At 37.6% G+C, this 26,840-nt stretch overlaps 1 protein-coding gene across 18 annotated transcripts in view; it reads right to left on the bottom strand.

Annotated features, from left to right (window-relative positions):
- Positions 1–26,840, bottom strand: part of THOC2 (THO complex subunit 2) — a gene marked incomplete at its 3' end in the record, with an annotated part of 142,205 nt that overhangs the window by 46,394 nt on the left and 68,971 nt on the right. For all 18 annotated transcript variants that reach the window (XR_013992946.1, XR_013992947.1, XR_013992948.1 and 15 more), the window contains 3 exons: positions 2,324–2,365; positions 1,750–1,880; positions 1,550–1,651 (listed from right to left, as the gene is read on the bottom strand). Coding sequence is in view for 15 of the 18 variants with exons in the window: in XM_081042748.1 (XP_080898874.1) it covers positions 1,550–1,651; positions 1,750–1,880; positions 2,324–2,365 (275 nt within the window). The remainder of the gene's footprint in view (positions 1–1,549; positions 1,652–1,749; positions 1,881–2,323; positions 2,366–26,840) is intronic.

Here is a 26,840-nt window from a genome sequence, read left to right as displayed (position 1 = left end):
TAGAGGTGACACTGGAGGCCACTCACCAAGCATAAGGTCACCAGACAGAGAAAAGAGGTAAGGGAAAACTGGTACGAACAGAAGAAACAAAGAAAATGTATGCAAAGGAAAAGGAGACTGTAGCACATTCAGAGAAACATAAGTGGGCTTAGCATAGCCGGAGGTAGAATTGGCACAAAATGAGGCTGGAAATAGGGAGGTACAGGTCATGGAGGGTCTCTTACATCACCATACCATAAAGTTTGGCATATAACCTGTAGACAATGGTTAGTCACCAAAGGATTTTGAAGAAAGAGAATAACACAAGGCACTGTAATACTCCAGATAAAAGAACTAAGTTAATAGTAGTAGAGAGTGGAAGAGACAGATTCAAGAAATTTAATAATATGTAATATATTATTAAATAATCTGTATAAAGCACTTAGTTCAGTGCCTGGCACATACAGTAATGGCTCCATAAATATATGCTGTTGTTGTTAAGCTAAAAGCTCTACGTGGGGAATTCTTAAGACCAAAACTCTTTCAGAAGAACCAGTTTTAATATAATCTCCTTCCATGACTTCCCCAACTTCCACATAATTCACTCTCTTCTTCATCCTCCCACAGAACTTTATACATACTGTATAACAGCCTCTATTAAAACAGAATGTGATTGTGCACACACCAGTTTCCTCAGTAGACTGTGACCAGGGACAGTATCATTAGGCAAAGACAGTGATGTTGCAAACTGTGAGATCTAGTTAAACTAGAGAACACACTACTTTAAATTAGAATCACCATACCACTGCACGAATGGTAAAAAAAATCATAATAATATTAAGTTGGTGTAAAAGTACTTGCTGTTTCTGCGATTTTTTTGAAACCTTTTAAACCGCAATTACATTTGCACCAACCTAATAGCAATAGCCCTGCTGAAAACACCTGTAATACAGCAGTGGATTTAGTTATTTAAACCAATACTAATCTGAAGTACATAATTTTTATAATTAAATTTTAAACAGTTTACCAGGAAGTAAAAAAACCTAACTGTTGTGTTCCTAATGACATGGAAATAAAGCACACAAATGAAAACAACTGAAATTTTTCTAAAGTTGACTCCCTATGAAGATAGTTCTGCATAATTCCAGTAAATCTTCCAAAGAGAAAAAAATCTTTATTATAATAACTTGCAGCAGAGGAAATTCCTAGAACTTTGACTGTCTTGTACAAGTCATTAAATGAATTCTGCAAACTGAGCAAAGGCTAACAGTGTGTCCTTTAAAAGAAAAAGAAAACACTTATCGTATAATATGATGCATTAAAGAGGATTTTTATTAGATTTCATAGCTATGCAAACATGACAAACACAAAAACTAACTTGGTGATCAAAATGAGCTAAAAAACACAAAAATTAGTAGTCATTCTATCTGCAGTATATAATCAGGTATACCATTAGCAAATACTCTTAGGCTTCCTTAAAACTGAGGCTCAGACATAAGCTGGCTGAAAGAAAGTAAATTAGATCCAGGTTTACTTAGGTTAATATGAAGAAAAATAAATTGAAACTTACTTCATGATATATTTGGCTCTGTCTATTGTTTGAGCTTTAACTTTTACTAAAAGTGGGTGACTGTTATAAGTTTCATTCTTCCACTGGCCATATAGACGATATCTTAAAAAGTGATGAGATGAAGAATTAGAAAAAGTTATACACGTAGAGGTTAACGCACTAGAATAGTAGTTCAAAATACAAAAATATTATATATTTACCTATGCTGATATGGAAATGTTTTAAACATTCCCCATAGTTCCTCAGACATACAAGCATTGCAGTCCATCAAAGAAAGAGATGGAAGTAGTACCTGGTCAGTAATGCTAAGCAAACAGCTAAGGATAACTTCCTAAGAAGAAGGGAGGAAAAATTATTTCAGCAAGAGCTACATAATAATCCCTCCCCCAATTAAATTTATGTCAGCCTTGGAAAAACTGTCATTCCTTGATCTCATAGCACACCATATCTAATTCCCCACACTATCACTGTCCTTTTCACAATGGTTATTGTGTTTCTCCAATCTAAGAAAGCAATGACTTGAGGGAAAGAAAGGGGTAGCAAGAGAATGGGGGACATTTATTATCTCTCTTCTTTCTTCAACATGGTAATCCTCAAAAATAGGAGGTTGTAAATCTTAAAAGGTAACTTGTAAAATATGCCAAAAGCTATATTCAGCATGTAAAGTATAAAACAATTATTTATACAGGTGATTAACGCTTGTCCACAGTAAAATTTGCAGTATGCTATACCTAGACAAACATTAGACACACTGGATTTTCTCTAGTCTCTTACCGTTTTCTCCTTATCTTCTTGTTTGCTTCCATCAGACTGAAACTAAAATTAGAAAAAAAACTATAAATAAAATGGAGAGGTTAAGATTATGATGTCAATTTAGTTTCTAATTTGAAAAAAAATTAGCTTGCACATGGTTGTGAATTATTTCCTTACTATTTACACACATGTAGCCCGAATTACCAATTAACATTTTAAAATTTCGTCTATATTTTTAACCTCTAAATAAATTTAAAACATTCGGGGGTTTTAAACACCAATTTTATAAGCCAATTCTTTTCTCAAACTCATTATCACAAACCAAAGCATCCTAAAACGAATCAAAGTACTTATTGTAAAATTTAGCCAGCACGTTAGTTACAATGCATTTGCATTTTTCTATCCAGACATTCTAGTTTTTCCCCTACAGAATTGGTAAAATCTAACACTAAAGCAACAATGAAAAAAAGTTAAACTACCAAAAATGTAAAGCTATGTTTTAATTCACCATTATTTAAGCCCTCACTGAGAAATAAGCCCAAAATATTAATAACGCTGCTGCCAAAGACACTGCTTAACTTGAACACTGCAAAAATGTGGGCCAGTATTATATCAATGATTTGCAGGTGGGCAGCTTAAGTGCCATGTTTGACACTGCTGTCCATTCATTCCAAATGAAGCAGTGATTAATAATTGTGTATGTGTATAGGCAGGTGGAGGGTTGGGGGATTGTGCAAAGACCAAAAGCACAACTGAAGCACAGATACTCAAGGCCAATCTAGAGTCCTGTATAGGATTTAGGGCACCAAGTGAGGGAAGGGGAAAAGCTAATATGCAGCTAACGAGCTTCTTGTTTTCTTGGCAGATAAGGGTATTTTGTGCATTATGTTTTCATGCTTAAGCAATTTAATGGGTGTAACTAAAGGGAAGTATAACATCTATGCAAAATTTTCACCTTAGACTAATTCAGGGGCTGCCATGTTACCTTGATGAGAAAACACACACACACAATCATATTTGTTTTAATAGACAGGATAAAAAGCTATAGTTCCCTTTCATAGAAACAATTATTAAGTCAACATATACCCCGGTCAGCAAATATGGAGTCAGGTTATGAAGGAATTGCCTGGCAGAAAACAAATTACATAGTTGCTTCTGTTTTCTATTTGTTGGGGAAGGGGCAAATTCTGGTGACATACTGGTGTACACTGGGAGGCAGAAATAAGGGTATGTCATAATTGGAAGAACTAGGTTTATAATACATTATGTTGGGGATAAAGGCAGTTAAGCTACTCCTTTTCTGGTATGCTATTATTCAAACAAACTTAATAAAGCTACAAATAATTTTCTCCATAGAAATAAAACATTTTTTAGTTACTAAGCTGTCCTAATTCCCTTACTCGATAATTATACGAGGTTCTGATGTCTACATCAGTTCTCTAGATTTCATAAACAAAAAAACTGTAAAAGATAAAGAAATATGGACAGTAAAATGGAACCATCTAGAGAAACGGTTAAGAAAACTTCCTATCAAAAGCTAATTATAACAAAGATGAACAAAAAGTAAATCAAGAGGTACATGCAAGCAAAAGTAATCGCCTTTACTTTGGTTAAAAAGATATAGGGACTACGATCAAAATGTCTGCGTGAGGTGAGCCTCTGTAAAGCTCTCCTTGAATTTACAACTAATCCGACAACAATAACTCCACAAAGGACTCCCTGCACAGCAGACAGGCAACACGAAGAGGCCGACTACTGAATTCACCTCCAGGTGGGCTAATTGCGCGAGCATGGGAGGAGGGAAGAAAGAAGTGCGGGGACAGAGCTGCGCAGGGTCAGGATGCAGACCTAGCTCAGTGCTCCGAGCACGCTGCATCCCGGAAGTACCTCAGCTGCGGGAGAGGAAAGAACTCAAACTCCTAGGGCTCCGCTTACGGCCCACAGGGCTGAGGGGGCAGCATAGAAAACGGCTGAACCCAACACTCCCGGCAGTACCTCAGAGCAAAGACTGAGGGAAGAAGGCTGAAAACCGTGGTTTAAGCCCTCACTGCCAGGCTGAGAGCTGAGAACGGAAGCCTTAGGAACTGAAAGGGGAAAAGCTAATATGTCTAGGAAGAGAAATAATAAATCAGTCATTGCCATGAATAACCAAGACAACAAGACAGCTCAGAAAGAAAGTGAAAAGTCTCCAGAAAAGGAACTTAAAGATATGGAAATATGTGACTTAAATGATAGAGAATTCAAGATTGCAGTTCTGAAAAAAACTCAACGAGATGCAAGAAAACACAGAAAGGCAGTTTAATGAACTCAAAAACGCAATTAAAGAGCAACATGAGAATTTTACAAAAGAGATTGAAATTTTAAAAAAGAACCAAATGGAATTTCTGAAGATTAAGAACTCAATACAAGAAATTCAGAATGAAATAACCAGCTTAGGTAGTAGAGTTGACCAGATGGAGGACAGAATCAGTGACATCGAAGATAGAAACCTGGAAATTACACAATTGGAAGAAGAAAGAGACTTGAGACTTAAAAGAAATGAAAGAACTGTACAAGAACTTTTTGACTCCATCAGAAAGAGCAATATAAGAATAATGGGCATACCAGAAGGAGAAGAAAGAGAGAAGGGAACAGAGAATATACTCAAAAAATTGTTAATGAGAACTTCCAAAATTTGTGGACAGAACTGGATCCTCGAATCCAAGAAGCAAATAGAACACCTAATTACCTCAATCCCAAAAGGCCTTCTACAAGGCACATTGTATTGAAGCTGTCTAAAATTAACACCAAAGAAAGAATCCTCAAGGCAGCCAGGGAAAAAAAGATGGTAACCTAGCAAGGAAAGCCCATTAGATTATCATCAGATTTTTCAGCAGAAACTCTACAAGCCAGGAGGAAGTGGAACCAAATATTCAAACTATTGAAAGAGAGAAATCATGAGCCAAGAAAATATATCCAGCAAAGATATCCTTTAGATATGAAGGAGGAATAAAGACCTTTCCAGACATACAGAAGCTGAGGGAATTTTCTAATACACGACCTGCACTACAAGAAATACTAAAGGAGGCTATTCGACCACCATCAACAGGGACAATTTGTGGCAACCGAAACATAAAAAGGGGGAGCGGAAAGGCCTGAACCGGAATATGGGAATGGAGAAAGTAAGACTGCTGAAGAAAATGGAATACTCTAAATATCAAACTTTCTTTTACATAATCTTAAGTGTAACCACTCAAAACAAAACCAGAACTGAAATATATACAGTAATAAAAGAAGAAACAGAAGGAAACATCATAGAATACCACCACACAGAAATAATAGACAACAACAAAAAGGCAAAGAAACAATGGAGACACAGCCTTACCAGAAAACTAAAGATAGAATGACAGGAAATCCTCACATATCAATAATCACCCTAAATGTAAATGGACTGAACTCACCAATAAAGAGACACAGGGTAACAGATTGGATCAAAAAACTAAACCCAACCATATGCTGTCTACAAGAGACACATCTCAGCTACAAGGACAAGCATAGACTCAAAGTGAAAGGGTGGAAATTGACACTGCAAGCAAATGGTACCCAGAGAAAATCAGGTGTAGCCATAATGATTTCCAATGAAACAGACTTCAGGGTGAAAAAGATAACAAGAGACAAAGATGGACATTTCATAATGGTAAAGGGGACTATACAACAAGAAGACATAACAGTCATCAATATTTATGTCCCCAATCAGGGAGCACCAAAATATACCATGCAACTACTAACAGAACTAAAGGGAGAAATTGACCAAAACACAATTATACTAGGGGACTTAAATACATCATTGACAGCTATGGATAGATCATCCAAACAGAAAATAAATAACGAAATCGCAGCCCTAAATGACACATTAGATGAAATGGACATCATTGACATATATAGAGCACTTCATCCTAAAACATCAGACTATACATTCTTTTCTAGTGTACATGGAACATTCTCAAGGATAGACCAAATATTGGGGCATAAAAGCAGCCTCAGCAAATTTGAGAAGATTGAAATCATACCAAGCATATTCTCTGATAACAAGGCTTTGAAATTGGATATCAACTGTGAAAAGAAAACAGGAAAAAACACAAATACATGGAGATTAAACCACATACTTTTAAAGAACGACTGGGTCAAAGAAGAAATTAGAGGAGAGATCAAAAGATACATAGAAACAAATGACAATGAAAATACATCCTACCAAAATTTTTGGGATGCAGCGAAAGCAGTTTTAAGAGGGAAATTTAAATCATTACAGGCCTATCTCAAGAAACAAGAAAAATCCCAAATAAATAAACTCATGTTACACCTTAAAGAACTAGAAAAAGAAGAACAAGCGAAACCCAAGGTCAGCAGAATAAAGGAAATAACAAAAATCAGAGCAGAACTAAATGAAATAGAGAACAAAAAGACAATAGAAAAAATTAATGTGACAAAGAGCTGATTCTTTGAAAAAATTAATAAAATCGACAAACCTTTGGCTAGACTCACTAAGATAAAAAGAGAGAACACTAATTAACAAAATCAGAAATGAGAAAGGGGAAGTTATCACGGACACCACAGAAATACAAAGGATCATTCAAGAATACTATGAAGGACTATATGCCACCAAATTCAATAACCTAGAAGAAATGGACAAGTTCTTAGAAACATATAGCCTTCCAAGGCTGAACCATGAAGAACTGGAAAATCTAAACAGACCAATCACCAGTAAAGAAATTGAATCAGTCATCCAAAACCTTCCCAAAAGCAAAACTTGGGACCAGATGGCTTCACTAGTGAATTCTACCAAACATTCAATGAGGATCTAATACCAATCCTGCTCAAACTCTTCCAAAAAATTGAAGAAGAGACAGTACTCCCTAACTCATTTTATGAGGCCAACATTACCCTGACACCAAAACCAGGTAAGGACAACACACAAAAAGAAAACTACAGACCTATATCTCTGATGAATACTGATGCAAAAATCCTAAACCAAATTTTAACAAATCGAATACAACAATGCATTAAAAAGATTATTTCTCATGACCAAGTGGGGTTCATCCCTGGGGCACAAGGATGGTTCAACATCCGCAAATCCATCAATGTCACACATCACATAAACAAAATAAAGGACAAAAATCATATGATTATATCAATTGATGCAGAAAAAGCATTTGACAAGATACAACATCCATTTATGATTAAAACACTTAATAAAATAGTGATAGAAGGAAAATACCTTAACATAATAAAGGCCATCTATGACAAGCCCTCAGCTAACCTCATAATTAATGGTGAAAAACTGAAGCCCTTTGCTCTACGTTCAGGAACACGACAGGGCTGTCCCCTATCACCTCTGCTTTTCAACATAGTGTTGGAAGTCCTTGCCATAGCCATCAGGCAAGAGAAAGAAATAAAAGGCGTCCAAATTGGGAATGAAGAAGTTAAAATATCCTTCTTTGCAGATGCATGATGCTATATATAGAAAACCCTAAAGACTCCACCAAAAAGCTGTTAGAAACAATCAATGAATACAGTAAAGTTGCTGGCTACAAAATCAACGTACAAAAGTCCATTGCATTCCTATATACTAACAATGAAATCTCAGAAAAAGAAATATAAAAACAATTCCCTTTGCAATTGCAGCAAAAAGAATAAAATACCTCGGAATAAACTTATCCAAGAATGTGAAGGATTTATATGCTGAAAACTATAAGACATTTTTAAAAGAAAGTGAAGATGACACAAAGAAATGGACAGACATTCGATGCTCATGGATTGGAAGAATCAACATAGTTAAAATGGCCATATTACCCAAAGCAATATACAGATTTAATGCAATCCCCATCAAAATCCCAATGGCATTTTTTAAAGAAATAGAACAAAAAATCATCAGATTTCTTTTGAACCACAAAAGACCCCGAATAGCCAAAGCAATCTTAAGAATAAAGAACAGTGCTGGAGGTATCACACTGCCTGACTTTAGCTTGTACTACAGGGCTACAATAATCAAAACAGCATGGTATTGGCAGAAAAGCAGACACATAGACCAATGGAATAGAATAGAGAACGCAAAAAGAAAACCACATAAATATGGACAGATATTTTTTTTTATTAGTTTCAGGTGTACAAGACAAGGTAATACTTAGACGTTCATCATTCACATCCCTCACACTGTGAACTCCCCTCGCCCCACCCACCACCTCCTCAACCCCACACCGATCCACCACACCACATATATAAAATTATAGTTGTCATTCATCAATGCCCAGCCTCCGGTGTACAATGCCATGATCAGGCATCCACAGTATCTCTGAGGTGGTCTCCCAAATAGGACGCATGTCCATCGGATACCTAACAAAATCTTTACAACATTATTGAATAAGTTCCCCAAATTAATTTTCAAAAAACCCTGAGGCCATGGACAGATAATTTTTGACAAAGAAGCTAAAAACATGCAATGGAGAAAAGACAGCCTCTTCAATAAATCGTGCTGGGAGAATTGGATAGCCACGTGCAAAAGAATGAAACTGGACTGTTATCTGTCACCATGTACCAAAATTAATTCAAAATGGATCAAAGACTTAAGCATAAGACCTGACACAATAAACTGCATTGAAGAAAACATAGGTACTAAACTTATGGACCTTGGGTTCAAAGAGCATTTTATGAATTTGACCCCAAAGGCAATGGAAGTAAAAGCTAAAATAAACAAATGGGACTATATGAAACTTAAAAGTTTCTGCACAGCAAAAGAAACCATTGACAAAATAAAGAGGCAACCAACTGAATGGGAGAAGATTTTTGCAAACAGTTCCTCCGATAAGGGTCTAATATCCAAAATATACAAGGAACTCATGAAACTCAACAACAAAAAAAACAAACAACCCAATTGAAAAATGGGCAGAGGACCTGTAGAGACATTTCTCCAAAGAGGATATACAAATGGCAAATAGACATATGAAAAAAATGCTCAACATCTCTAATCATCAGAGAAATTTAAATAAAAACCACAATGAAATATCACCTCACCCCAGTCAGAATGGCTATCATGAACAAGACAAATAGCAACAAGTGTTGGAGAGGCTGTGGAGAAAAAGGAACCCTGATACACTGTTGGTGGGAATGCAGACTGGTGCAGCCGCTGTGGAAGGCAGTGTGGAGGTTCCTCAAAAAACTACAAATAGAATTACCATATGACCCAGCAACCCCTCTCCTGGGTATCTACCCAAAGAATTTGAAATCATTTATATATAAAGACACGTGTGCTCCAATGTTCATTGCAGCTTTGTTTATGGGGGCCAAGACATAGAAACAACCAAAATGTCCTTCGATAGATGAATGGATAAAGAAGTTCTGTTATATATACACAATGTAATACTATTCGGCGGTAAGAAAAGATGATATAGGAACATTTGTGACAACATGGATGGATCTTGAGAGTATAATGCTAAGCGAAATAAGTCAGACAGAAAAAGCAGAGAACCCTATGATTTCACTGATATGTGGTATATAAACCAAAAACAAGACAAACAAATGAGAAACAAAAACTCATAGACACAGACAATAGTGGCTACCAGAGCGTAAGGGGGTGGGGGGAGGTGAGGGTAAGGGGGATCAAATATATGGTGATGGAAGGAGAACTGACTCTTGGTGGTGAACACACATTGGGATTTGTAGATGATGTTATACAGAATTGTACACCTGAAATTATGTAATTTCATTAACAATTGTCACCCCAATAAATAAATTTTAAAAAAAAGAAGATATAGACACATTCCATCCCCTTGATGCTTTTTTTTTCAGTTCAATTTGCTTTTTAATTCAGAGTAAATATAAAACTCTCCATTCCAATAATACAATACTAGAAGCTTTGACTGGCCAGACCAGGAAGGAATGGGAGGAAGAAAGTGAGAAACAAAAGATATGCCTTCATTCATTCATTCAGCATGTACCAGGCACTCATGTACATTCAGCATGTACATGGTCTCCCTACTTAATATTCAAGTTGCAGTAAATGACTTGTGGGGGTGGTTTAAATATTAAAATATGGTAAACAAAACAAATTCCTAAATAGCTATGCTCAGTTTCATAAAATTCACCACCCAAAAGTAATTACTTTGGTTAAAACACGGTTATGATATGAAAGTGTGCTTTGTCTTACACAAGCATGGTTCTAACAAGATGTGTATAAAAATGGGTGTCTTCAATGCATTTCATGAATATGAATAGGTGATTTATTTAAATGAATTCCTTTTAATAATAGAAATATAAAAAGAGAGTTCATAACAGAAGTCTCTTACAAAACAAAAAACTGCCCTGTAAACCTATCATTAGGGCAAATGAAGGTTTTCATATGGAATTTGTTTAAAGTAATATGCCCTGTGTTTTAGTTTAGATTTCCCCCATAAGCAGACCCTATTCAAGTTCAGGCACAGTTTATTTGGGAAGTAATCCTAGGAATCACCAATAGGAAATTATTTTTGTGGGTCACTGAAGTTTAATCTCACTAGAGACTCTGAGGGTCTATGTGAAAATACATCTCAGGGTTATCTCACTTGAGGGCAACTCCCATCATTTCATTGGTTGAGAGTTGGGGACAGGGGATGACGTAATTTAGTTCCCCAGCATCCAGGCTACCAATTCCTGCACTATCCATGCAGTCTCCCAGGGCCAGAAAAGCCCTCAAAGAGATGCAAGTGCCAACAGTTTAAAACTGGGCTGCCACACACTGAAATGGTAAGGACCTGGCATAAAAGCCAAAGGATCTGACAGCATCTGCTATGACCTGCACAGACAAAGGGCAAAACCTCTAAGAGGTGTGCATTTTCAAAAATACTTTTAAATGTTACTTCTCTTTTATATACTTTGATTTTTTTTTAAACTGAACATTGAGGTTCAATTTTAGAAAACAGTCTTTGAAAGGAGGCATGGGGGTTGAATCAATTATTTGCAGTGTGCACTTGACCCACACTAAAAATTCCACTTTCATGTATAAAATGTACTTCTAAAGAATTATATTATTTGAACATAGTGTCTACATTTAGCTATTAATGGACTTAATATCTGCCTACCTTGTATGTTTATATACATCTCTTGGGTTAAAAGTATAGCTAATGAGAAAAATTAAGATCCTACTTGTAATTTATTACCTTAACTATGATTCTACACCATGTATAGAAGTGTCAGATGAAGATATCCACTAATAGCAAAGGTGACCTTAGTTCAAACTAATTATTATAGGTGACAATGTAAGTGCAAATATAAACATCCCAACAGTTCTTCCCTGCTCAGGCTCATTCAATAGCAAGAGTGTTGTGGATTAAATTTGGTCTCCAACTCTCTAGAATTCCTCATTTTCTTTTTATAAGACTTGTAGTAGCAAAAGTACATAAAAGAGCTTAACAAATGGTGCAAAAGATAGCAATGTATATCTCTATTTGAACAATAAGAACAATAAGAATCATAATGAAAGGTCTTAGTTATCTTAAAAACATTCTTGGGTGGACGGGTGTTTCAGTTGGTTAGAGCGCGAGCTCTGGACAACGGGGCTGCCGGTTGTATTCCTACATGGGCCAGTAAGCTCCACCCGCCATAACTGGAATGAAGTCAGAGTTGCTGCTTAGCTCCTAGGTGGCCAGATGTCTCAGTTGGTTGGAGTGTGGGCTCTCAACCACAAGGTTGCCGGTTCGACTCCTCAACTCCCACAAGGGATGGTGGGCTCCATCCCCTACAACTGAACACAGCACCTTGAACTGAGATGCAGCTGAGCTCCCAGATGGCTCAGGTGGTTGGAGCACAGGCTCTCAAACACAAGGTTGCTGGTTGGACTCCTTGATGCCTGCGAGGGATGGTGGGTTGTGCAGCTGCGACTAACAACGGCAGCTGAGCTGCGCCCTCCACAATTTTAACTGAAAATCTTGGCATGAGAAAGGTGTGTGCAAAGATGGTCATGAAGGAACTCACAGATGAACAAAAGCAAAGGAGAGCTGAAGTTTGCCAAGACCTTTTGGAGAGGCAGATGATGTTATGGACTGTTTTATCATTGGTGATGAAACATGGGTGTACCAATACAACCCTGAAACAAAGCATCAAGGTGTACAATGGAAGTCAGCCAATTCTCCATGACCAAAAAAGTTCCATCCAAATCAAGAGTCAAAACGATGTTGCTAACCGTTTTTTCTCATCAGCGGGATTATTCATTATGAATTTGTACCAAATGGACAAACAGTTAAAGAAGTTTACTATTTGAAAGTGCTGAAAAGGCTGCAGGAAAAAGACGAAAACGACCTGAACTTTTGGCCAACAATTCATGGTTCTTGCACCACGATAACACACCAGCTCAAACGACACTGACTGTGAGGGAGTTTTTAGCCAGAAAATAAATAACTATACGGAACACCCTCCCTACTCACCTGATCTGACCCCCAATGACTTCTGTCTTTACCTGAAGATAAAGGAAATACTGAAAGGAAGACATTTTGATGACCTTCAGAACATCAGGCCTATAAATACGATGACCGCTCTAATGGCCATTCCAGAAAAAGAGTTCCAAAATTGCTTTGAAGGGTGGCCTAGGCACTGGCGTTGATGCATAGCTTCCCAAGGGGAGACTTCAAAGGTGACCACAGTGATATTCAGCAATGAAGTATGTAGCACTTTTTCCAGGATGAGTTCACGAACCGAATTCTCAGACATCTGCATATTCACAATTGCCCTAAAGAGTCCCTTAAATTGTCTATAAAGTATACAAACACATTATCTTTCATTTAAGTTCAACACACCTGTTTTTTCACCTCCAGTATTAGAAGAAATGACTGGTAAGTGAACATGAGTTGTAAACATGAATTCATGTGAACATGAGATGAACTGATTGGCTTGCATGTAAGGGCCAGTTTACATGAAAACACATTAGTTTAAAAGCGAGACTCACACAATGTGGTGAGCTCTCTCAAAGGGACCTGAGAAACTGAACCAAACTGAAAGAAAAGGTATCTCCAATTTCACCCTTACTCCTAGGCATACACACTGAGTATTCTGACGGAACAAGTCTGGCCATATTCACATAAATTAAGCACAGGTATGGCACAATTCCACTGTACTTGAACCCTGTACCTTCATCCAAATGGAATATTAATTTTACGCTCTAACCTACACAATCAAGGTAGACCTTCAAATTTGAAAACAAATGGAGTAAAGAAGGATCACAGCCCCTCCCTCCCCTAACAGCTGATGAAAAACAACAACAACAAAAAAGTAAACATCAAGCCAAAATTCTAAAGTAGCTGATTCATAAACTAGACTTTTGGAATCAATGGTCTAAAGTACACTGTCTCCCTAGCAACCTAAACTTATAATTATGAAAAATTTCAGGTTTACGTAAAAATTGAATGGGTAGTATACTACCCATAAATACCTACGTACCTACCTTGTAGATTCCACAATTAACATTTTGCCTTTTTATTTTGACTGATAAAAAAAATTAGACATGACACTTCCTGTCTAAACATTTCCACATGCATCTCCTAAGAAAAAAGACATTCTTCCACATTACCACAATATTATCACAACTATTGCTACTATCATCTAATACCCAGTCTAAGATATATTCTGACCCTGTGACTCTAGGTTTCTCTAAGCTTTATCTGTGAATAAATTTAAAGTACATTGGCTTTTACCAAAGGCAAACATAAGAAACAGTCATTCATAAGGAGCCTAGCCAGGCAAATGAATTAAGATGACAGAATGAAACATAAACACAGAATTTCTCGCCCTAATCCCTAATGCAATGAACAAAGTATGTCTTCTTGTTTTTTTTTCATGCCCCAAATTAACCACCAGTCAAGAAAGAAAAAAAGAAACTATGCTATTAACTTCAAGGGGACACACACACACACACACACACATCAATCCCCAGTAGTACCGAGTGAGGAAGGTTATTCAACAAAATATTTTAGACTAGGTGGCCTGCAAGGTAAGTAAGTAGCCTAAGGAAAAACCTTAGAGAGTAGAAGCCCAACAGGACTCTGGCAAAGGGAGAACCAGCTGCCAAGGCTTAATACCTTTCAAAAGAACTGTGCTCAGACGGGTGAAGAAGTCAACGTTCAAGGGAGTTGGATGCCCACTCAGCTGGGCATGCACACTAAAGGCTAGGTAATAGGATCTCAGGTGAGAAAGCAGGGGTCCCCTAAATGAGCGCTCACCAAGCTCATTCCTCTATATCCTAGACTGCAAAAAAGATTGAAAAGAGAAGCCAGTACTCAAACAGTAGCTTGGAGGGAGGAGGACTTATATAAGGTCTTAAATAAGGTGGGGAGGGTATAAGGATTTATTCACACTCTATGAGAAAGAAGGTCTGAACAGAGCTGTCCATATAAAGATGAAAAGAAATGCTGTGGATACTATTGAAACAAATAGCCAAAAAAAAAAAAAAAGAACAGAAAAGTAAAGCACATTCAGGACAAATAAACTTAGTCTGGACAAAAGTAGAACACAAAGGGATAGAGGCAGATGCTTCTTTGTAAGAATCTATATACAATCATAGAAAAAAACTATTAAGAATGAACAAAACAAAACAGGAGAAGCTTGGAAATGAGATACATGAGATAAAAATAGATCGCAGAGAAAATCTAACAAAACCCCACTAAACAGATATAATTTGAATAGCAAGTAATTTCACAAATTCCAAAATTCAGATAACTAATTTCTTCAATTTCAGACATACTACATTTCTACAGGTCATAGAGCATGGTAATTTTGAGATTGGCCTCTGAAGTCAGATTGCTGGGATTGAAATCACAGCTCTGATTATGTCACAGAAATTGCGGCGCGACATGAGCCTCTTGAAATCTCCCTGGAATTTACAACAAATTGAACAGCTATAATTCCACAAACGACTCCCTGCACAGCAGACAAGCAAGACAAAGAGACATGCAGTTGAAATCATGTAAAGGTGGCCAAATTGGACAAGCAGGGAAGGATAAATGGGAGAAGTGCAGAGATGCGGACATCAAGGCTGCAGAACACAAACCAAGCTCTGAGCTCCCTGCACTAGGAAGCTACAACAGTCGTGGGACAGGGAAAAATTGGGACTGCTAGCGTTCCCCTTATGGCCCACAATTCTGCGTGAGGGATCAGCATATAACGATGCTGAACCCAACACTTATGGCAGAGAAATAGGAGCAAAGACTGAGGGAAGAAGGGTGAAAATGGTGGTTTAAGCCTTCACTGACAAGCAGAGGAGGGAAGGCATAGGCACAAAGCCTAGCGGATGCCACCCACCCTCCCAGAGCTCATCCTACTCCCACTCTCCAGGTACAAGAAGCAGAATGATAGCAGTGTCAGATAAAAAGAACAGAATGTTTACATTTCTGAGAACTGCAGCCCCGTAGAAACAGACTCAGCCTAACGAATTCCAGCGAAGGGAACTTTGGGGCAAGATTAACTGTGCTGGAAGTCACTGCCATTGCTCAGAGCCACCTCTCACAACCCAACCCATGCCTACTACCAACTACTGGGTGCACCCCTACAGGGGTAAAGAGAGCAGTAGAAAGACACAGGAACTGAATCTGGTTGCAGGAAGACCTTTGGGATTCAAAAGTTTTCCACATCCCTCTAGGGAGTGGGTGCCCTGAGACCCACCTGACCTGCTCACAGAGGAGAAGCCCACCTTCAAGGGAAGACTCCCATCATGTGAGAAGCCAGAACAGTGCAAGAGAAAAATGTAACACGACAGTGAGAGAGAAAATAAAAGGCTGCAGAGACAGAAATAAAACATTCCACCAACACCTACTGGAAAGGAAATGAAAGAGCACTTTCTACCAACCTGTTGCAGAACGCACTCCTGTACATGCCTACGAAGAGAAATAATAATTCATTCATTTCCACGAATAACCAACGTAACAGGGCAGCTCAGAAAGAAAATGAAATGTCTCCAGAAAATGAACTTAAACATATGGAAATATGTGACTTAAGTGACAGAGAATTCAAAATTACAGTTCTGAAAAAACTCAAGGAGATGTAAGAAAACACACACAGGCAGTTTAATGAACTCAGAAAGACAATCAAAGAACAAAATGAATATTTTACTAAAGAGATTGAAAATTTTAAAAACCCAAATAGAATTTTTGGAGATTAAGAACTCAATAAAAGAAATGAAGAATGAAATAGCCAGCCTAGGTAATACAGATGACCAGATGGAGGAAAGAAACAGTGACACTGAAGACAGAAATCTGGAAATGAAGCAGATGGAAAAACAGAGAGACTTGAGAGTTAAAAGAAATGAAAGACCTCTACAAGAACTTTCTGACTCCATCAGAAAAAAACAATATAAGAATAATAGGCATAACAGAAGAAGAAGAAAGAATGCAGGAAACAGAAAGTACATTCAAACAAATAGTCGACAAGAACTTCCCAAACTTGTGGAAAGAACTGGATCCTCGAATCCAAGAAGCAAATAGAACACCTAATTACCTCAATCCCAACAGGCCTTCTCCAAGGCACATTGTATTGAAGCTATCAAAAATTAACAAAGAAAGATTCCACAAAGCAACCAAGGAAGAGAAATTAGTAAACCACAAAGGAAAGCCCATTAGATTACAGCATATTTTTCAGCAGAAACTCTAGAAGCCAGAAGGGAGTGAAATCAAATATTCAAAGAATTCAAAGAGAGAAATTATGAGACAACAATAATATATCCAGAGAAGATATCATTCAGATGTGAAGGAGGAATAAAGGCCTTTCCAGACATACAGAAGCTGAGGGAATTTTCTAAAATACAACCTGTACTACAAAATATATTGAAGAAGACTATTCCAAGTAAAACAAAACAGAAAAAGAATACAAAACCATGAGTAGTATTACAGACAGAAACAAGAAATAACAACCCTACACTAAAGAGGATCCTATACATTTAAATATAGAGGTTAAAGAAGAAAAAAAAACAAACACTTCTAAAAAAAGAGGAAAAGGCTTGCTACTGTAGTGCAGAAATCAACTCACAGCACAAATAAAGATAATTTATGACAACAAAAACATAAAAGGGAAAAGAGCAAAGGTCTGAACTGGCAAAAAGAATGGAGAAAGGAAGCATGCTGAAGAAAATGGAATACTGTAAATATGAAACTTTCTTTTACATGAACTTACTGTACCCACTCAAAATCAATCCAGAAGTGAAACACAAAACATAAGAAAAGAAGAAACACAAGGAAAAATCATAGAATCCAACCACACTGAAATAACAGACAGCAACACAAAGGCAAAGAAACAATGGAGACACAGTCCTACCAGAAAACCAAAGACAGAATGACAGGAAATCCTCATATATCAATAATCACCCTAAACGCAAATGGACTGAACTCACCAATAGAAAGGGAGAGAGTAGCACACTGGATCAAAAAACTAAACCCTACCATATGCTGCCTCCAAGAGACACCTCTGAGCTACAAGGACAAATACAGACCTAAAGTGAAAGGGTGGAAATTGACTCTCCAAGAAAATAGTATCCAGAGAAAAGCAGGTGTAGCCATAATGATATCAGATGAAACAGACTTCAGGATAAAAAAAGGTTACAAAAGACAAAGACAGACATTTCATAATAATATAGGGAACTATACAACAAGAAGACATAACACTCATAAATATTTATGCCCCCAATCAGGGAATCCTGACATATACCAAGTAAGTACTAACAGAATGAAAGGGAGAAATTGACCAAAACACAATTATAGTTGGGGACCTAAATACATCCTTGATGGCTATTGATAGATCATCGAAACACAAAATAAATAATGAAAGAAATGGCAACCCTAAATGACATATTAGATGAAATGGACATAACTGACATTTATACAGCATTTCATCTCAGAACGTCAGACTATGCATTCTTTTCTACTCTAAATGGAACATTCTCAAAGATAGACCTTATATTGGGATATAAAACTAGCCTCAGCAAATTTAAGAAGACTGAAATCATACCAAGCATATGCTCTGATCAGAATTCTTTGAAATTGGATATCAACTGCAAAAAGAAGGAAAAACCACAAATATGTGGAGATTAAACGACATACTTTTAAACAACAACTGGGTCAGAGCAGAAATAGGAGGAGAGATCAAAAGATACATAGAAACAAATGAGAATGACAACACATCCTACCAAAATTTTTGGAAAGCAGTGAAAGCAATTTTAAGAGGGAAATTTATATCATTGAAGGTTTATCTCAAGAAAGAAGAAAAATCCCACATACACCACCCCACATTAAATCTTAAAGAACTAGAATAAGAAAGAACAAATGAAACCCGAAATTAGCAGAAGGAAGGAAATAAAAATCAGAGCAGAACTAAATGAAATAGAGAAGAAAAAGACAACAGATAAAATTAATGCATAAAGAACTGGTTCTTTGAAAAGATTAATAAAATTGACAAACCCTTGGCTAGACTCACAAAGATAAAAAGAGAAAAGACACAAATAAACAAAATCAGATATGAAAGAGGGGAAGTTACCACCGATGCCACAGAAATACAAAGGATCTTCTAAGAAAACTATGAAGGACTATATGCCACCAAATTCAATAACATAGTTCACAGAAACACATAGCCTTCCTAAGCTGAATCATGAAGAATTGGAAAATCTAAATAGACCACATAACACTAAGGATATTGAATCAGTCATCTGAAACCTTCCCAAAAGTAAAAGTCCAGGACCAGACGGCTTCACTAGTGAGTTCTACCAAATATTGAAACAGGACCTAATGCCTATCATACTCAAACTCTTCCAAAAAATTAAAGAAGACACAACGCTCCCTAACTCATTTTATTAGGCCAAAATTACCATGATCCCCAAAACTGGTAGAGATAATTAAAAAAAAGAAAATTACAGACCAATGTCTCTGATGAATACAGAAGCAATAATCCTAAACAAAATTCTAGCAATAGAATACAAGAATGCATTTAAAAGATTATATATCACAACCAAGTGGGGTTCATCCGAGAAACAGAACGATGGTTCAACATGTGCAAATCAATCAGTGGGATACACCACATAAACAAAATAGAGGACAAAAATCATTGGATTATGTCAGTAGATGCAGAAAAAGAATTTGACAAGATATAACATCCATTTATGATTAAAACAATTAATAAAATGGGTATAGAAGGAAAATACCTTAACACAACAAAGGCCAAATATGACACACCCTCAGCTAATATCATAATTAACTGTGAAAAACTGAAGTCCTTCACTCTACGTTCAGAAACACAACAGTGCTGTCCCCTACCACCTCTGCTTTTCAACATAGTGTTGGAAGACCTAGCCAGAGCAATCAGGCAAGAGGAAGGATTAAAAGGCATCCACATAGGGAACGAAGAAGTTAAATTGTTACTTTCTGCAGATGACATGATGCTATATATAGAAAACCCTAAAGATTTCACCACAAAAATATTAGAAACAATAAATGAATGCAGTAAAGTTGCCTGCTACAAAAATCAATGTACAAAAGTCCATTGCATTCCTATATACTAACAATGAAATCTCAAAAAAGTTTTTTTAAAAAACTCATTTTGCAACTGCACCTAAAAGAATAAAATACCTACGAATAAACTTAACTAAGGATGTGAAGACTTATACACTGAAAACTATAAGAGATTTTTAAAAGAAATTGAAGAAGACACAAAGAAATGGAAAGACATTCCATGTTCATGGATTGGAAGAATCAACATAGTTAAAATGGAATATCACCCAAAGCAATATACAGATTTAATGCAATTCCCCATCAAAATCCCAATCACATTCTTTAAAGAAATAGAAAAAATCACCAGATTTGTATGGAACCAGAGAAGACCCAAATAGCCAAATCAATCCTAAGAAAAGAGAACAATGCTGGAGGTGTCACACTCCCTGACGTTAGCTTGTACTACAGGGCAACAATAATCAAAACAGCATGGTATTGGCAGAAAAACAGACACATAGACCAATGGAATAGAATTGAGAACCCAGAAATAAAACCACATTAATATGGACAGATAATTTTTGACAATGAAGCCAAAAACATAAAATGGAGGAAACACACCCTCTTCAATAAATGGTGCTGGGAGAAATGGAAAGCCACATGCAAAAGAATGAAACTGGACTGCTATCTGTCACCATGTACCACGATTAATTCAAAATGGATCAAAGACCTAAACATAAGACCTGAAACTATAAACATAGAAGAAAACATAGGTACTATAGACCTTGGTGTCAAAGAGTATTTTATGAATTTGACCTCAAAGGCAAGGGAAGTAAAAGCTAAAATAAATCAATAGGATTACATCAAACTAAAAAGCTTCTCAACAGCGATAGAAGCCATGGATAAAATAGTCAACCACATAAATGGTAGAAGAATTCTGTAAACAATGCCTCCAATAAGGGGCTAATATCCAAATTATATAAGGAACTCATACAACTCAATGACATAAAAACAAACAATCTAATTAAAAAATTAGCAGAGGACCTGAAGAGACATTTCTGCAAATAGGACATACAAATGGCAAATAGACATATGAAAAAATGCTCCACATCACTAATCATCAGAGAAATGCAAATAAAAACCACAATGAGATATCACCTCACCCCAGTCAGAATGGCTATCATCAACAAGACAAATAGCCACAAGTGTTGGAGAGGCTGTGGAGAAAAAGGAACCCTCATACACTGTTGGTGGGAATGCAGATTGGTACAGCAGCTATGGAAGCCAGTGTGGAGGTTCCTCAAAAAATTAAAAATAGAATTACCATATGATCCAGCATTCCCTCTCTTGGGTATCCACCCAAAAAATCAGAAAACATTTGTTCATAAAGATATATATGCTCCGATGTTCACTGCAGCTTTATTTACGGTGGCCAAGACATGGAAACAACCAAAGTGTCCTTTGATGGATGACTGGATAAAGAAGTTGTGGTATATGTACACAATGGAATACTATTCTGCCATAAGAAAAGATGAAATAGTGCCATGTGTGACAACATGGATGCATCATGAGATGATTATGGTCGGCGAAATAAGTCAGACAGAAAAAGCAGAGAACCATATGATTTCACTGATACGTGGGATATAAAACTGAAAACAACAGAGGAACAAGACAAACAAATGAATAAACACAAACTCATAGACACAGACAACAGTTTAGTGGTTATGGGGGGAGAGGGGTTGTAAATGAGAGTAAAAGGGATCAAATATATGATGATGAAAGTAGAACTGACTCTGGGTGGTAAACACACAACGTGATATATAGATGATGTAATACAGAATTGTACACTTGAAATCTATGTAACTTTACTGACAATTGTCACCCCAATAAACTTTAATTAAGGAAAGAAAGGAAGGAAGGAAGGAAGGAAGGAAGGAAGGAAGGAAGGAAGGAAGGAAGGAAGGAAGGAAGGAAGGAAGGAAGGAAGGAAGGAAACAAGGAAGGAAGAAAGAAAGAAATCGCGTTTCTGTCCCATACCAAATATGTGATCTGGGACAAGTTATTTAACTTATAGCACAAAGGATTTGGTAAAGATTAAATCAGCTGATTCACATAAAGTACTCAGAATGGGGCCTGGCACTGAGTAAAAGCTCAAAATTCACTATCACTATGATAAGCAACTTAATCCATTAACATCAACTGGGTGCAAAAAAGCACCAAGGAATTCATCTTCAAGTGTGTAGGTGCTATCAAAAATATTTAAGTATGTCAAGTGAGCATATGAAAGTGTTTTACAATTAAAGAAAAATTTAAAGATAGCAAAATGTTTCCATTCATATACAAATATTCTATAGAGCCACCCCACACTTGTAAGCCTGAAATAAAGACCAAAATTGGTTCATATTCTAGAACAGTAGTTCCCAAAATTTGGTCTTTGGATCAGCAGCATCAGCATCACCTGGAAACTTGTTAGAAATACAAATTCTCGAGCCGGGCCGGTGGCTCAGGAGGTTAGAGCTCCATGCTCCTAACTCTGAAGGCTGCCAGTTCAATTCCCACATGGGCCAGTGGGCTCTCAACCACAAGGCTGCCAGTTCAATTCCTTGAGTCCCACAAGGGATGATGGGCTCCACCCCCTGCAACTAAGATTGAACAGGGCACCTTGATCTGAGCTGCCGCTGAGCTCCTGAATGGCTCAGTTGGTTGGAGCGCATCCTCTCAACCACAAGGTTGCCAGTTCGATTCCTCGACTCCCACAAGGGATGGTGGGCTGCGCTGCCTGCAACTAGCAATGGCAACTGGACCTGGACCTGGAGCTGAGCTGCGCCCTCCACAACTAAGACTGAAAGGACAACAACTTGACTTGGAAAAAAGTCCTGGAAGTACACACTGTTCCCCAAGAAAGTCCTGTTCCCCTTCCCCAATAAAACAAAACAAAACAAAACAAAAACAAACAAACAAAAAAGTAATACAAATTCTCAGGTCCCATCCCAGACCTACTGAATTAGAAACTCTGAGGACAGAGCTCAACAATTTGTTTTAAGAAGACTACCAGGTGATTCTGATCCATGCCAAAGTGTGAGAATCACTGTACAGTAAGCCCTTAGTTAATATTGTTCATAGGTTCTGCAGCTTCAAGCAAAACAACGTATAATAAAACCAACTTTGCTATATGCTAATTGATGTAAATAAGAGTTAAGTTCCTATGGCATTTCATCAACATTATAACAAAATGACATTATTCAAGGACCTACTGTACTAGTAGTCCTATACTAACTACCTCAAATTTAAAGACTACTAACACACACACAGAGATAAATGATTACAAATAACTACAGACGGAAAGACTAGTCTGTTAAATGATAGATGGGTAAGTATATAAGCTACTTTCTAAAAATATGCACAATTTATATATATTTAAGCAACTCCGAGCTTATAAATGAGAGATTTTTAAAAACAAGTTTAATTGTAAATACATTATTTGGAGGTAAGGTCACACTTCACCTTTAAAGGCAATCATATTAACCTTAGTTAAATTTCTAGCTAAGGCAAAAAAAACCTTTAAACCTATAAATACAGAACAAATGGTTTGTTATAATGAAATATTTTTATGGGTCAAAAATAAACCAGGTGCCAGTCTGGTGGCTCAGGTGGTTGGAGCGCCGTGCTCCTAATGCTGAGGTCGCAGGATCAATTCCCACATGGTCCAGTGAGCTGCACCCTCTACAGCGAAGATTGTGAACAACGGCTCTCCCTGGAGCTAGGCTGCCTTGAGCAGCCAGAGATCGTTGTCAGCTGCCATGGGCTGCTGTGTGCTGCTGCGGGCTGCTGTGCTGACATGGGCTACCGTGTGCTGCCAGGAGCACCCGGTGGCCAGCATGAGTGGCTGGCAGCCATTGTGAGTGGCTGGCAGCTGGCGAGAGCTGCTGTGAGCTGTTGTGAGCGCCCCACCAACGACCAATGACTGACTGCCTCAGCTGGGGGGAGCGCAAGGCTCAATACCAGCATGGGCCGGGGAGCTGTGTCCTATACAACTAGATTGAGAAACAATGCCTTGAACTGGAGTGGGAGGGGGAGGCAGAAGAAAAGGGGAAAATAATCAAATAAAAAATAAATAAAAATAAACCAAATTTCGAACTCAGATCATTGGAAAGATTCACTTTTCTTACCACAGCCTTAGCAACGGAAGGAGACAAATTTCTTCCCACACTGTGATCAAAATAAACATTTTTTTTTGTCATCTCCTCTGCCCTTATACCTCCGCCAAAATATAGACTGGAGTTAGGGGCAGCCATCAGGCACAACTGTGATAAACAGAAGTATAGGAGGGCTGCAATGGAGATGGCAGAGAGGAAGGGTGACAGCTCTAAAATCTGTGTACCTTGGTAACAATACTGTATATGTTTATGCGTATGTCCCTGTACAGGACTTCCACGAGTTGGATGTTTGATCTCCAGCTTAGAAGTTTATGGTACTTGCAGCCAAAGAAAGAATTTCAGAACAAGAGATCTAAACATTACATTTTTCCTTTAAAAGGGATAGTATTAGTAGGTAAAACGTATGATGAAAAAGAGGCTATTTTACACTGTCTCAAAGTATCTCCCCACAAGATCCATATTAACAAAGGGGAAACAGAGTAACTGTACAGTAGAGAAACCTGGCAGCCATCGAGGTTAATGTGATCAATGTTAACATCACCAGTAATGGGACAAATTGATTTCACATGCTTCCCAATATGATATGCTGGGAAAGACAAACTTTTTTTTCTTTAAACAGGCATTAGTTAACATGAGTCATCCTTTTTAGACTATAAGGATCAAGATAACGAAACACTGTTATGCTTCCTTTTTATGTAAATGTTATATAATAAATTATATCTGTAGTAATAAACTAGTTAGGAGATTTATTCAGAGTATATTAGTGAACATTAAAAAAACTAATCTACCAGCTAAGTACTAAAAACCAATCAAATATTTCAGGGGTTAAGGGATTAATATATACAATAGCTGTTAAATTTTCTATGCAGTTACTGTTGTCAAAAATTAAAATTAGAGACAATCACCAAACACCAAAGAACTGAGTTTGTGCTTGTAACAATTTCTGGATTCTTTTGGTTGCCTTGTTTTACAATTGAAAAGAAATTTTGTATTATTTTTCTGTTTCAAGACCTTGGGTTCAACAAAGATCTCTTAAAATACAAAGAGCAAGCCATAAAAAAAGTACTACTAAATTGGAATTAAAATTTTTTGCTTTTCAAAAGACTTAACAAAATAAATAGGCAAATTAGACTGAAAAATGACAAAAGACAACCTAAATAAAATTGGCAAGAGATTTGAAAAAGACATTTCAATAAAGATGATTACAAATGGCAAATAAGGACATGAAAACATGTTCAACATCACTGATCATCAGGGAAACGTAAATTGAAAGCACAATAGATACACACCCATCAGAATGACTAAGTTAAAGGACTAACAATATACCAAGTGTTGATGCGGATCTGGAGCAATTGGAACTCATACACTGCTTACAGGAATGCAAAACAGTCACACATGTTGAACAGTTTGGCAAAAGGTAAATATTACCCATATGGCCCAGAAATCCCATTCCTGGGAAAACAAAATCATGTGCCCCCCCCAAGACTTATTCAAGAATATTCATAGCAGCTTTATTTATAATAGCTCCCAACTAGAAACAACCCAAATGCCCACCAACTGATGAATAAACTCTAGTTGTGTCTATATAATGAAACAATACTTGGCAAAAAAGAACTTCTGACACGTGCAAAAACTTGGATGAATCTCAAAAGCATTAAGTGGGAGAAACCAGTACATTCTGTATAATTCCGTTTATATGAAGCTCTCGAAAAATCAAAACTATAGTGATAGAAAGACTATCAGTCGTTGCCAGGAACCAACAATGAAGGGAGGGAATTTATGGCAAAGGAGGAAGAGGGAACTTTCTGGGGTAATGAAAATATTGTGGTGGTGGATATACAACTGTATACATTTGTCAAAACTCCTCAAATTGTACACCTAAAATCAGTGAAGTTTACTGTATGTAAATTATAACTCAAAGCTGATTTAAAAATAAAAAGTAAAAGATTACCCTTTGGGTAGTGACTAGAAAGGAAATTTGGATGCTGATACTGCTCTATTTCTTGATCTGGGTGGTGGATACATGGGTGTTTAATTTGGAAAAAGTCACTAAGCTGTACGATTATGATTTGTGTATTTTCTGTATGTATATTTATTTCAATAAAAAGTTCACTAAAAATATTTTTAAATGAATCCTGAGCAGCCTGAGGTTCAAGGGACTTCATACAAATAGTGGCAATCATTCAAAATAGCAGCCAAGAGTCTCAGTGGCTCAGGTGGCTGGAGCACCATGCTCCTAACGCCAAGGTCACCAGTTTGATTCCCACATGGGCCAGAGCTGCGCCCTCTACCGCGAAGATTGTGAACAACAGCTCTCCCTGGAGCTGGGCTGCAGTGATTAGCTGGAGGTCAGAGGTTGGCATGAGCTACCGTGTGCTGCCAGGAGCGGCTAGTGGCCAGCGTGAGTGGCTGGCAGCCAGCAGCCAGTGTGAGTGACCGTGGGCTGCTGTGTGCAACCGTGGGCTACCTTGTGCTGCCACGAGCAGCCGATGGCCAGTGTGAGTGGCCAGCAGCAGCCGGCAGCCCGTGAGAGCTGCAGTGAGCTGTTGTGAGCAGCCAACTGATGACCGGCGACTGACTGCCTCAGTCGGGGGGGCTCATAATACCAGCATGGGCTAGGGAGCTGCATCCTACATGATTAGACTGAGAAACAACCGTTTGAACCGGAGTGAGGGAGGAGGCGGAAGAAGGGGGCGAAAAATAGCAGGCAAGAAAATAACTGAGCAAGGGGAAAGAATGCCAAGTTAACCACTAATTACAAGAGGAGATTTAAAAAGCATTCACTTGTCCAAAGGACATTTTCCTATGTGGGGAACTTGACTAATAATCTAGCTAGATTTAGGATAGATTAGATAGATGTGAGAGAGAGAGAGAGAGAGAGAGAGAGAGAGAGAGAGACACAGACAGACAGATATAATTATA

The sequence above is a fragment of the Rhinolophus hipposideros genome (assembly GCF_964194185.1).
Source record: "Rhinolophus hipposideros genome assembly, chromosome: X".
Classification (NCBI taxonomy): Eukaryota; Metazoa; Chordata; class Mammalia; order Chiroptera; family Rhinolophidae; genus Rhinolophus; species Rhinolophus hipposideros.
This window is presented reverse-complemented; position numbering and strand designations above follow the sequence as displayed.